This window comes from Phalacrocorax aristotelis, chromosome 31 (genome assembly GCF_949628215.1).
Source record: "Phalacrocorax aristotelis chromosome 31, bGulAri2.1, whole genome shotgun sequence".
In the NCBI taxonomy this organism is placed as follows: domain Eukaryota; kingdom Metazoa; phylum Chordata; class Aves; order Suliformes; family Phalacrocoracidae; genus Phalacrocorax; species Phalacrocorax aristotelis.
The window spans coordinates 64,907-78,238 of record NC_134306.1 but is presented as its reverse complement, the minus strand read 5'-3'; the positions used below and the strand labels follow the sequence as shown (position 1 = coordinate 78,238).

Here is a 13,332-nt window from a genome sequence, read left to right as displayed (position 1 = left end):
CCCACTGAGAAAATGGGGGGTAAGACCCCCAACTTGAGCACCCACCAGGGGTGGGGAGCATCGCTGCACCCCACGGGGGGTATTGGGGGGGGGGGGGAAGGTTCCCAACCTCCCCCCCAGGGTGGGCCCAGGAGGGGTATTTTGGGGGGAGGGGGTGTCTCAACCTCCCCCCAGGGTGAGTCCAGGGAGGGTATTTTGGGGAGGGGGGGTCCCAACCTCCCCCCAGGGTGGATCCAGGTGGGTATTTTTGAGGGGGGGGTCCCAACCTTCCCCCAAAGTGGCTATTTTGGGGGGTATTTTTGGGGTGTATGTGTCCCAACCTCCCCCCAGGGTGGGTATTTTGCGGTGGGGGGTCCCAACCTCCCCCCAGGGTGGGTATTTTGCGGTGGGGGGTCCCAACCTCCCTCCAGAGTGGGTATTTTGCGGTGGGGGGTCCCAACCTCCCTCCAGGGTGGGTATTTTGCGGTGGGGGGTCCCAACCTCCCTCCAGGGTGGGTATTTTGCGGTGGGGGGTCCCAACCTCCCTCCAGGGTGGGTATTTTGCGGTGGGGGGTCCCAACCTCCCTCCAGGGTGGGTATTTTGGTGGGGGTCCCCAAACTCCCTGCAGGGTGGGTATTTTAGGAGGCAGGGGTCCCAACCTCTCCCCAGGGGGTGTATTTTGGGAGTGGGGGTCCCAGCCTACCCCCAGGGTGGGCCCAGGGTGGGTATTTGGGAGGGGGGGGTGTCCCAACCTCCCAGCACCCAAGGGTTTCTCCATCACTTGGCACCCCAAAATCCGAGAGGGATCGATTCGTTTCCCCTGGATATAGTTTTATTGAATATTACATTAATATAAAATAACCCCAAAATAGTATCAAACCCCAGGTTACCCCCCCGCCCCCCCATTTTTCCAGCCCCCGCCACGACGGGAGGAGAGAGACCAATTTTTTGGGTCTAAATCTCCCTAAACCACCATCCTAGAGGAGAAAGGGGGTGTTTTTTAACCTCAAAATGACTCAATCCCACCTTTTAGCCACGTTTCCTCCAGCGCAGGTTTTAAAACCCCCTCGCAAAATCACCCTAAAATGCTCCGGGTGGGTGGTTTTCCCTCCCCCCCCCCCCCCCCCCCCCCGAAAAAAATAGTCGGGGTCCCATCGTGCCACATCCCCTTTGTCCCTCCAGGTGGGTGTCAGCGTGAGAAAGTCTTTATTTTGCCTTATTTTGGTAAAAACAAACCTAAAAACGCTTGGGAAAAAAAATATTAAAATGAAAATATTGGGTGGGAAGCGAAGGGATTCCTGAGCGGCCGCCGTCTCTGCTGGCCGCCGAGCTTGGAAAACGGGGTGACCCTGACCTTAACCTTGACCACGACCTTGACCTTGACCACCACCACCCCACCACCCCCCTTCATTTTCGGCGGTCACCGACGTGCGGCCGGTGATGCCGGACGAGATCCGACCTCCGGTAAAAACCCTTCCCGCATTGGGCGCAGCTATAGGGTCGTTCCCCCGTATGGATGCGTCGATGGGTCACCACGTTGGAGCTTTGGCTGAAACCCTTCCCGCAGTGGGGACACGTATAGGGCTTCTCGCCGGTATGGATACGATGATGGGCGATGAGCGTGGAGCTCACCGTAAAGCTCTTCCCGCAGTGGGGACATCTATAGGGTCGTTCGCCCATATGGATCCGTTGATGGCAGATGAGGGTCGAGCTGTCCACGGAGGTCTTCCCGCACTGGGGACACCGGTAGGGTCTTTCAACCCATGATGGACGCGTTGATGACGCATCAACGAAGAGCTGTCGTTGAAGCTCTTCCCGCGTTGGGGGCGCTTATAGAATTTTTCGCCCGTATGGATCCGCCGATGCCGTAATGACGTCGAATTCTCGCTAAAACTCTTCCCGCAATCCGAACACTTATAGGGTTTCTCGCCCGTATGGATCCGCCGGTGTTTAACCGACGTCGAACCGTGGCCGAAATCCTTCCCGCATTCGGGGCACCTATAGGGTTTCTCGCCCGTATGGATCCAACGGTGGGTTAATAAAGCCGAGCTGCTGCCGAAACCTTTCCCGCACTCGTAGCATCCATAGGGGCGCCCGTGGGGTACCCCCAAACCCCCCCGGTTTGGGTTCTGTTGTTGGGGGGGGTCGGTGGATTGGGGGGGGTCCCCCCGTGCCTGCGAAATAAGCCGTAGCGGGGTAACGGTGTAGGGGAAGGACCCCATGGCGGGGGGGGGTGTGTGTGGGGGGGGGGTGATGGCAGCCCCCCCCCCCCAAAATAAACCCACCTGTGGGGGGGTCTCCCCTCTTCTCCATGTCCTGGTTTTGGGGGGCTGGTGGGTCCCTTCCCGGCTCCATATGTGGGGGGGGGGGTTGGGTGGGAGGGGGTCACATCAAACCTCTCTGGGAGAAAACGGGGTGCAAGGTGAAAGGCAGGGGGGGAACCCATGGGGCTGGACCCCCCCCCCCCCCATCCTTACCCTGGCTTTAGGGGCTACCCTGGCACCCCAAAACAGCAGGGTGGGGGTCATCAGGGAATGCTGGGGGGGTCTCTGCCACCCCCGGGATGATTTGGGGGTCCCCCCATCGCAACCGCTCACCCCTGGATTGATCTGGGGTCCCCCCTCACAGCCCCCCACCCCTGGAAGGAGTTGGGGTCCTCCATTGCAGCCCCCCCCACCCCTGAGATGATTTGGGGGTCCCCCCTCACAGCCCCCCACCCCTGGAAGGAGTTGGGGTCCTCCATTGCAGCCCCCCCCACCCCTGAGATGATTTGGGGGTCCCCCCTCACAGCCCCCCACCCCCAGGATAAGTTGGGGTCCCCCGAGATGAGTTCAGGGGTCCCCCATCGTAGCCCCTCCACCACCGGGATGATTTGGGGGGACCCCCCCCCCAACACAGCTAACCCCCCCCCACCCGGGTCGAGTTGGGGATCCCCGATCACAGCCACGCCCCCCCCGAATGAATCGGGCCCCCCCCCCCCCGCACCCCCCCAATTTTGGGGTGCTCGCCCCTGCGTGGGGGTCATCGGGAAAAACGGGGGGACCCCCACCCACCCCCCCATCATCACCCACCCCCCCGGTACCTGCAGTGGGGGGGGGGGGGAAGGGAAGGGGGCGATGCTCTTGTCCACGCCGTGCAGCCCGGTCACGAGTGGGGGGGGGGGGGTGTCCCCCCGGTTTTGGGGTGGGGGGTGGGGGTGGGGGGGGTTCGGCCCCGGTGCGGCGGTTCGGAGCCGCCCCAGGAAGCTGAAACACGATCGCGGGTGGGGGTCGGGTGGGGGGGAAGGGGCGGCTCAGGGCCCTCTAGCGACCGAGCCGACACGGTCGCGGGGGGGGGGGGGCGGGGGCGGGGCCTCATTGGGGCGTGGCTCCGTGAGGGGCGTGGCCACGGGGGGTACGTCCCGCGTGGGGATGGCCCGGGTTGGGGGGGTCGGGGGGTGATACACGCGTGTCTGTGCGCCTATAGGCGTGGTCTAAGGGGGGCGCGGCCGTGGGTGTGCATATAGGGGTGCCTATAGGTGTCTGTGGGGGGGGCGTGGGTGCCTATACATGGGGGGGCGCGGCCGTGGGTGTGCATATAGGGGTGCCTATAGGTGTCTGTGGGGGGCGTGGGTGCCTATACATGGGGGGCGCGGCCGTGGGTGTGCATATAGGGGTGCCTATAGGTGTCTGTGGGGGGGCATGGGTGCCTATACATGGGGGGGCGCGGCCGTGGGTGTGCATATAGGGGTGCCTATAGGTGTCTGTGGGGGGCGTGGGTGCCTATACATGGGGGGCGCGGCCGTGGGTGTGCATATAGGGGTGCCTATAGGTGTCTGTGGGGGGCGTGGGTGCCTATACATGGGGGGCGCGGCCGTGGGTGTGCATATAGGGGTGCCTATAGGTGTCTGTGGGGGGGCGTGGGTGCCTATACATGGGGGGCGCGGCCGTGGGTGTGCATATAGGGGTGCCTATAGGTGTCTGTGGGGGGCGTGGGTGCCTATACATGGGGGGCGCGGCCGTGGGTGTGCATATAGGGGTGCCTATAGGTGTCTGTGGGGGGCGTGGGTGCCTATACATGGGGGGCGCGGCCGTGGGTGTGCATATAGGGGTGCCTATAGGTGTCTGTGGGGGGGCGTGGGTGCCTATACATGGGGGGCGCGGCCGTGGGTGTGCATATAGGGGTGCCTATAGGTGTCTGTGGGGGGCGTGGGTGCCTATACATGGGGGGCGCGGCCGTGGGTGTGCATATAGGGGTGCCTATAGGTGTCTGTGGGGGGGCGTGGGTGCCTATACATGGGGGGCGCGGCCGTGGGTGTGCATATAGGGGTGCCTATAGGTGTCTGTGGGGGGCGTGGGTGCCTATACATGGGGGGCGCAGCCGTGGGTGTGCATATAGGGGTGCCTATAGGTGTCTATGGGGGGGCATGGGTGCCTATACATGGGGGGCGCGGCCGTGGGTGTGCATATAGGGGTGCCTATAGGTGTCTGTGGGGGGGCATGGGTGCCTATACATGGGGGGGCGCGGCCGTGGGTGAGCATATAGGGGTGCCTATAGGTGTCTGTGGGGGCGTGGGTGCCTATACATGGGGGGCGCGGCCGTGGGTGTGCATATAGGGGTGCCTATAGGTGTCTGTGGGGGGGCATGGGTGCCTATACATGGGGGGCGCGGCCGTGGGTGTGCATATAGGGGTGCCTATAGGTGTGTATGGGGGGGTGGGGGGGCCTATACATGGGGGGGCGCGGCCGTGGGTGTGCATATAGGGGTGCCTATAGGTGTCTGTGGGGGGCGTGGGTGCCTATACATGGGGGGCGCGGCCGTGGGTGTGCATATAGGGGTGCCTATAGGTGTCTGTGGGGGGCGTGGGTGCCTATACGTGGGGGGGCGCGGCCGTGGGTGTGCATATAGGGGTGCCTATAGGTGTCTGTGGGGGGGCGTGGGTGCCTATACATGGGGGGCGCGGCCGTGGGTGTGCATATAGGGGTGCCTATAGGTGTCTGTGGGGGGCGTGGGTGCCTATACATGGGGGGCGCGGCCGTGGGTGTGCATATAGGGGTGCCTATAGGTGTCTGTGGGGGGGCGTGGGTGCCTATACATGGGGGGGCGCGGCCGTGGGTGTGCATATAGGGGTGCCTATAGGTGTCTATGGGGGGGCATGGGTGCCTATACATGGGGGGCGCGGCCGTGGGTGTGCATATAGGGGTGCCTATAGGTGTCTGTGGGGGGCGTGGGTGCCTATACATGGGGGGCGCGGCCGTGGGTGTGCATATAGGGGTGCCTATAGGTGTCTGTGGGGGGGCATGGGTGCCTATACATGGGGGGGCGCGGCCGTGGGTGTGCATATAGGGGTGCCTATAGGTGTGTATGGGGGGGTGGGGGGGCCTATACATGGGGGGGCGCGGCCGTGGGTGTGCATATAGGGGTGCCTATAGGTGTCTGTGGGGGGCGTGGGTGCCTATACATGGGGGGCGCGGCCGTGGGTGTGCATATAGGGGTGCCTATAGGTGTCTGTGGGGGGCGTGGGTGCCTATACGTGGGGGGGCGCGGCCGTGGGTGTGCATATAGGGGTGCCTATAGGTGTCTGTGGGGGGGCGTGGGTGCCTATACATGGGGGGCGCGGCCGTGGGTGTGCATATAGGGGTGCCTATAGGTGTCTGTGGGGGGCGTGGGTGCCTATACATGGGGGGCGCGGCCGTGGGTGTGCATATAGGGGTGCCTATAGGTGCCTGTGGGGGGGCGTGGGTGCCTATACATGGGGGGGCGCGGCCGTGGGTGTGCATATAGGGGTGCCTATAGGTGTCTGTGGGGGGCGTGGGTGCCTATACATGGGGGGGCGCGGCCGTGGGTGTGCATATAGGGGTGCCTATAGGTGTCTGTGGGGGGCGTGGGTGCCTATACATGGGGGGCGCGGCCGTGGGTGTGCATATAGGGGTGCCTATAGGTGTCTGTGGGGGGCGTGGGTGCCTATACATGGGGGGCGCGGCCGTGGGTGTGCATATAGGGGTGCCTATAGGTGTCTGTGGGGGGGCGTGGGTGCCTATACATGGGGGGGCGCGGCCGTGGGTGTGCATATAGGGGTGCCTATAGGTGTCTGTGGGGGGCGTGGGTGCCTATACATGGGGGGGCGCGGCCGTGGGTGTGCATATAGGGGTGCCTATAGGTGTCTGTGGGGGGCGTGGGTGCCTATACATGGGGGGCGCGGCCGTGGGTGTGCATATAGGGGTGCCTATAGGTGTCTGTGGGGGGCGTGGGTGCCTATACATGGAGGGGCGCGGCCGTGGGTGTGCATATAGGGGTGCCTATAGGTGTCTGTGGGGGGCGTGGGTGCCTATACATGGGGGGCGCGGCCGTGGGTGTGCATATAGGGGTGCCTATAGGTGTGTATGGGGGGGTGGGTGCCTATACATGGGGGGCGCGGCCGTGGGTGTGCATATAGGGGTGCCTATAGGTGTCTGTGGGGGGGCGTGGGTGCCTATACATGGGGGGCGCGGCCGTGGGTGTGCATATAGGGGTGCCTATAGGTGTGTATGGGGGGGCGTGGGTGCCTATACATGGGGGCGCGGCCGTGGGTGTGCATATAGGGGTGCCTATAGGTGTGTATGGGGGGGCGTGGGTGCCTATACATGGGGGGGCGCGGCCGTGGGTGTGCATATAGGGGTGCCTATAGGTGTCTGTGGGGGGGCGTGGGTGCCTATACATGGGGGGGCGCGGCCGTGGGTGTGCATATAGGGGTGCCTATAGGTGTCTGTGGGGGGCGTGGGTGCCTATACATGGGGGGCGCGGCCGTGGGTGTGCATATAGGGGTGCCTATAGGTGTCTATGCGGGGGGTGGGGGGGCCTATACATGGGGGGGCGCGGCCGTGGGTGTGCATATAGGGGTGCCTATAGGTGTCTGTGGGGGGCGTGGGTGTACATACACATGTATAGGGGTTGTGTGTGTGTCTGTACATGGGGGGTGTGCATGTGTGTGTGTATATGTGCATATGGGTGGGAATATACATGTATACGTGTGTAGTGGTGAGTATATATGTGTGTATATGCGTGTGTGCATATATGTGTGCACATGTGTGCATGCGTGTGCACATATATGTGCGTATAGGTGAATATGGGCGTGTGCATGCGTATACACGTGTATGTTTGTGCATACACGTGTGCATACATGTGCACGGGTGTGAATACAGGCGTATAGTTGAGTATATATGTGTGTGTGTGTGTGTATAGGCATCTATGTGTGTATGTATGGTGCGTGTGTATATGCGTGTGCACATATATGTGTGTATGCATGTGTATACGCGTGCATACGTGCATGTATATGTATGTGTATACACGTAGATGGGTGTGTATACGTGTGCATATATGTGTGTGCACATATGTACATGCCTACACGTGTATGGGTGTGTATATATGTGCATACGTGTGTACCTGTATGTGTGTATAAGTGTGTATATCCACATGCATAAACATGCACGTATGGATGTGTGTATGTGTGTATACAGGTGTATGGGGATATATATGCGCATATATGCGTGTGTGCGCATATATGTGTGTATATCTACACATATATGCGCACATACGTGTGCGTATATATATACATCTGCGTATGCCCCTATATTCATGCATTTAGGGGTGTGATGTATATATGTTTGGGCGTCTGTAGGGGTGCATGCACATGTGTGCACCTATATGCACACGCCAAGGGGCGTCTATGTTGCATATGTACATGCACGTACGCATGTCTATATATGTTTAAGCATGTCTATATGTACCTATAAGTGCCTATATGTGTCTATAGGCCCCATTTCAGCCACACACACACACACACACACACACACACACACACACACACACACACACACACACACACACACACACACACACACACACACGTTATAAACGGGGGCGACTTTATAAACGGGGTCAAATCGGTTTAACGGGGTTTAAAGGAGGCGGCCGCCATCTTGAGGCGCGGCGGCGGCGCCGTAAAACAAGATGGCGGCGCCCACTTAGACCTCCACCGCTACCCTTTCCTCGCCCCGTCTTGAAGAAGGACGGGGCCCGGCGGAGCGCGGCGGTTTATTGATTACCGGTAATGCCTCCGTGCCCGGCTTGAGGCCGCCGGTGACCGGGTGGGCCATGGAGGCGGCGGGCGGCGGCGGGGAGCTGGGTACCGCCATGGCGTACGGCAAAAGGAGGCGGAAGGCGTTGGGGGGGGTGCTGGAGGCCGCTTCCGGTTCCGGTGGCGCGGAGGGGCGGGGCGGGGGGACGTGGAGGCGCTGTGGAGGAGCTGGAGGTAAACACAGGCCGCGGCCCCGCCTCGGGGGGGGGCAAAGAGGGGGAAAAAGGGGGGGGGACAAGGGTAGGGGGAACTTTGGACGAGGGGTGGGGGGTGTTGGGGTCGTGGGGGGTCGTGGAGGACGGAGACGGGGGGAGTCAGTGCGGTGGGGGGGGTTGGGGGAATATAGTGGTCATTGGAGGGGTGGGGGGCGTGTGGGGGGCATTAAAAGGGATGGGGGGCATTGGTTTATGAGGGGAGTGCAGTGTGGGGGGCGTTGGAGGGGTGGGGGGGAATTTAGCGGGGTACTGGGGGGATGTGGGGGGAATATTATAGGGATGGGGCATTGGGGGGGAGTTTGGGGGGGACTGGAGGGATGTGGGGGGGATATTATAGGGATGGGGGCATTGGGGGGGAGTTTGGGGGGGACTGGAGGGATGTGGGGGGTTATTACAGGGATGGGGGAGTTTGGGGGGTACTGGAGGGATGGGGGGCACTGGTTTGATATAGGGAGTATTGGAGGGGTTGGGGGCATTGGGGTATGGGGGGCAGTGCAGGGGGGCATTTGGGGGGCATTAGAGAGATGTGGGGGGGGAGATTAGAGGGATTGGGGGGCCATTGGAAGGCTGTGGACTGGTGGGGGGCATTTGTGGGGGGGTCATTGGATGGATATAGGGATTACTGGAGGGGTGGGGGATATGGTGGGGTGGCATTGGAGGGATGTGGGAGGAAATAAGAAGGATTTGGGGGTGCAGCGCATTGGGGGGGCACTGGAGGGGTCTAGGGAGAGGGACTTGGGTGGGGGGCACCCTGTGGGGTGCAGGAGGGGGCTGACCTTTTCCCGGTTGTTTTTCAGCCCCCCCCCCACCTGTCTCGGCCGCTCCCAGAGCCCCCGTCATCGTCCCCAGCGGGGGGTGGGTGTGTGTGTCTCTGTTGGGGTGGGGGCTTCACTCGCCGCCCCCTCCCCATCTGATTCACCCCCAAAATGAAATAGGGCCCCTTGCTCTGCGCGGGGTGGGCTGGCGCTGAATGGCCCCCCCGTTAAAATGCTGGCCCCCCCCCTGAAGCGAAGCGTACCCCGACGTCACCTGCGTTGGGGGGGATCCCACCATGGGAGACGTGGACGAGAGGCTGGTTTGGGGGACAGATGGAGGGGACGGACGTCGGACGCCTCCCGGGCAGCTGGGGGTCTCCCCGGGGGCGGAGGAGGATGAGGCGGGGGCGGCCGTTTCAGGGGGGGCGTGTGACGGCGAGGACACCAGGACACCCCCAAAAGCGGTAGGAGAGGAGGAGGAGGAGGAGGAGGAAGAGCTGGACCCCAGGATACAGGTGATGGCTGGGTGCAGGGAGGGTGTTTTACCTGGTTCCCCTGTTTTTTTGGGGGGGGGAAACAGCAGATTTGGGGGTTGTGTTTCTTTTCCCTCACCCCGTCTTTGGCTTCTCCCTTCCCCAGGAGGAGCTGGAGCATCTCAACCAGGCCAACGAGGAGATCAACCGGGTGGAGCTCCAGCTGGATGTGAGCTGCTCCCCAGTCCCTAACTGGTCCCCCAGTCCTTGCTCCCTGGCCCTAATTGCGTCCCCCAGCCCTTAACTGGTCTCCCAATCCTTGTTCCTGGTCCTTAACTACGTCCCAGTCGTCGGCCACCAGCCCTTAGCTGCTCTGCCAGTCCTTGTTTCTGATCCCTAGCTGGGTCCCCCCCCCCAGGCCCTTAACTGGGTCCCCCCCCCAGGCCCTTAACTGGGTCCCCCCCAGGCCCTTAACTGGGTCCCCCCCCCCAGGCCCTTAACTGGGTCCCCCCCCCAGGCCCTTAACTGGGTCCCCCCCCCAGGCCCTTAACTGGGTCCCCCCAGGCCTTTAACTGGTCCCCCAGTCCTTAACTGGTCTCCCAGTCCTTGTCACCCCAGGCCCTTAGCTGGGTCCCCCCCAGGCCCTTAGCTGGGTCCCCCCCAGGCCCTTAGCTGGGTCCTCCCCGGCCCTTAACTGGGTCCCCAGGCCCTTAACTGGTCTCCCGGTCCTTGTCACCCCAGTACTTAGCTGGTCTGCCAGTCTTTAATTGGTTCCCCAGGCCCTTAACTGGGTCCCCCCAGGCCTTTAACTGGTCCCCCAGTCCTTGTTCCTGGCCCTTAACTGGGTCCCCCCCAGGCCCTTAACTGGTCTCCCAGTCCTTGTTCCTGGCCCTTAACTGGGGTCCCCCCAGGCCTTTAACTGGTCCCCCAGTCCTTGTTCCTGGCCCTTAACTGGGTCCCCCCCAGGCCCTTAACTGGGTCCCCCCTGGCCCTTAACTGGGTCCCCCAGTCCTTGTTCCTGGCCCTTAACTGGGTCCCCCCCAGGCCCTTAACTGGTCCCCCAGTCCTTGTTCCTGGCCCTTAACTGGGTCCCCCCCAGGCCCTTAACTGGTCCCCCAGTCCTTTACTGGTCGCCTTCACGCTGTTCCCTGCTGGGATTTGGGCTTGGTGGGACGGTCGGGTGGGAAAACCCCGCTGCGGTGGGGGTCTCCCCTGGGTGCGATGGGGGGGGGACCAGGAAGACACGGGGATGAGATGTTCTTTACCCCTCGCTTCCAGGAAGCCCGTACCGCGTATCGCCGCATCCTTTCCGAGTCCGCCAGGAAACTCAACGCCCAAGGCTCCCAGTTGGGCAACTGCATCGAGAAAGCTCGACCCTACTACGAAGCCCGGCGCCTCGCCAAGGAGGTACCGGCATCCCCCAGGGGTGCAGAACGATGGGTGGGGGTCTTTTTGAATGTCACCCTCCCTTTGATGGCGTTGTAATCCCCTCCCCGCTCGCCGCCCAGGCTCAACAGGAGACGCAGAAAGCGGCGCTGCGGTACGAGCGAGCCGTCAGCATGCACAACGCCGCTCGCGAGATGGTCTTCGTGGCGGAGCAGGGGGTCATGGCCGACAAAAACCGCTTGGATCCCACCTGGCAGGAGATGCTCAACCACGCTACTTGCAAAGTACGGGGCGGGGACGGGGTGGTCTTCGTCCCCAGGGAGGGTGGGATGGGGCCTGGGAGGTTGGGGATGATAGGGGTAAGGCGGGGGTCCTGCTTCTGAAGGGGTTTCGGGGTGTCGCCAGGTGAACGAGGCGGAGGAAGAGCGGCTGCGGAGCGAGCGGGAGCACCAACGCGTCACCCAGCTGTGTCAGCAAGCCGAAGCCAAGGTCCAGGCCCTCCAGAAGTCCCTCAAACGCGTCATCGTTAAGAGCAAGCCTTATTTTGAGCTGAAAGCCCAGTTCAACCAGATCCTCGAGGTACTGGGACGCACGCAGCTCCGCCACTTACGGTGGGGGCCTCCTCAGGCTGGTGAGGAGCACAGGAATCCCATTTTGGGGAGGATCCTGCTGCTTTCTGGCAGTTTTCAGGGTGAGGCGGATCGTTGGGGGCGGGGAGAAGGAGCCTGGTGGGATCTGCCCTGCCTTTTGGGAACGCTGCGATGACCGTGGTGGCTGATGCCGCCTCCCGTCCTCCCCGTAGGAGCACAAGGCCAAGGTGACGGCGCTGGAGCGGTTGGTGTCGCAAGCCAAAACACGTTATTCGGTGGCCCTGAGGAACCTGGAACAGATCAGCGAACAGATCCACGCTCGACGCCTCCAACGCCTCATCGTTCGTCGAGCTTCGCCCGTGGGAGCCGAAGCCAGTCCCCAGCACGCCGGTACCGAGGTGGGGGTGACAGGAGGGACACATTTGGGGGCCGAATGCCCCCCAGCCGACACGCTTTCGGTGCTCAGCCTTCAAACTATCGCCTCCGACCTGCAGAAGTTCGACTCGGTCGAACATTTATTGGGCTTGTCGGACGCTACCAGCCTCAACAGCGACGAGCTGGAGGAACGGGAGCAACGCCGGGGAGGGCAGGGTCACTTCAAACATCACCGAAGCATCAGCCTTTAACCACGCCCCCCACCTCCCCCCCCCCGAGTCCCCCCCCAGTAGCTTCTCCCCCTCCTTGGGGAACCCCAAAAAGATGGAGCGGGGTCAGCGGGTGCTGCCGTTATCTCCCGCTGCAGGGTGGGGGGAGGACGGAGCCGACGGGGCGACGCTTGGAAGCCCCTTATTGACAAAGATGACGCTGTTGGGGACCAAAATTGGGGGGTTTGGGGGGGGGTTCACCCCTCCGAATTCGTTGGCTGAAGTGTGTGTGGGGGGGGGGCCGTCGGTGGGAGCCGTGCCCGGCGTTGGGCTACGGAGTGGAGCTGCCCGTTGGGTGTTGGCAGCGAGCGGCTGGGTGGGCGAAGCCGGTAAGTCGCGGCCCCTCCTCGGCGCAAGGAGCTGCACCCCGAAAACACTCGTGGGGGGGTGGGTGGGGATGCCCCCCTCCTTTCACCCCAGTGCCCACCCCCCCATTTTCATATTATTGGGGGTTATTTTCCCCCTTTTTCCAGCAAAAGGTGAGGCAGAAGCCAAATTGCACTAATGGGGGGGGGGGGGGCCCCCCCGTAGCTGTTTTGGGGTGCGGGGTGAGGGGGGCTGCGGCCGTGCCGGGGCTGTGATGAGAACCACACGTGTTCGAGGCAGCCCCGGGGGGGTGGGGGGGGGCGGTTGGAGTGTATTTTCTGGTGAGTAAAATTTATCCCTCCCCTTCCCCTTCCACTTCCATGTGGTTTTATTCCCTCAGTTTCACCCCGGGTACCCCCCAAAATAAACCCCCAAACCCCTCCCGACGATGATACCCCAGCTCGAAGCCTCGCGGTGGGGTAACGGCTTCGGCAAGGGGGTCGTCGCGGCTCTGCGGCGGCGATTTTTGCTTCCCGAGGGTTTAAATAAATCCATCACGGGGACGGGATCGAGTCCCTGGAGCTTGAAAAACCAAGTCAATAACCCCAGGTATTATTAACAGGAATAAAAATCACTATTATTAGTAATTACCTTAATATTCACGCCCTAAAATTTCCTTATTAATGACTGGAAAAAAATCACACCTGGTTTTTAAGTATGAAAATTCCCTTCTAATTCCCCAAAGGGTCGATTTTAATCAGTTTAATTTACCCGTTTACTCGTTTTTTAAATAATACGTACTTCCTTCGGACTTGGGGGTCGGGGGGGGGGGTGTTGCACTTTGGGGTAAATCAAGCTATTTTGGGGGGGTGCAAAGGGCTGCTCCGG

At 61.9% G+C, this 13,332-nt stretch overlaps 2 protein-coding genes across 2 annotated transcripts; one reads left to right on the top strand and one right to left on the bottom strand.

The window, feature by feature from the left end:
- Nucleotides 1–1,387: 1,387 nt before the first annotated feature.
- LOC142049045 (uncharacterized) lies at nucleotides 1,388–8,133 on the bottom strand. The gene is given in 3 exon segments (XM_075076425.1): nucleotides 1,388–1,738; nucleotides 1,741–2,154; nucleotides 8,044–8,133. Coding segments are annotated over 3 exon segments (855 nt in total).
- Nucleotides 8,134–8,197: 64 nt separating this feature from the next.
- On the top strand, nucleotides 8,198–13,100 carry SH3BP5L (SH3 binding domain protein 5 like). Its single transcript, XM_075076533.1, has 7 exons — nucleotides 8,198–8,249; nucleotides 9,088–9,560; nucleotides 9,685–9,747; nucleotides 10,797–10,925; nucleotides 11,027–11,188; nucleotides 11,310–11,483; nucleotides 11,707–13,100. Exons 2-7 carry the CDS (start codon nucleotides 9,342–9,344, stop codon nucleotides 12,118–12,120), a joined length of 1,161 nt encoding a protein of 386 aa, XP_074932634.1. The 5' UTR covers nucleotides 8,198–8,249; nucleotides 9,088–9,341; the 3' UTR covers nucleotides 12,121–13,100.
- Nucleotides 13,101–13,332: the final 232 nt, after the last annotated feature.

What these genes read in the sequence shown, in the direction of transcription:
- SH3BP5L (XM_075076533.1), top strand. Translation starts at nt 9,342, where the DNA reads ATGGGAGACGTGGACGAGAGGCTGGTTTGGGGGACAGATGGAGGGGAC. An exon ending in GGGTGGAGCTCCAGCTGGAT is followed by an intron (nt 9,748 to 10,796) that starts GTGAGCTGCTCC and finishes CCTCGCTTCCAG; the next exon opens with GAAGCCCGTACCGCGTATCG. An exon ending in AGTTCAACCAGATCCTCGAG is followed by an intron (nt 11,484 to 11,706) that starts GTACTGGGACGC and finishes TCCTCCCCGTAG; the next exon opens with GAGCACAAGGCCAAGGTGAC.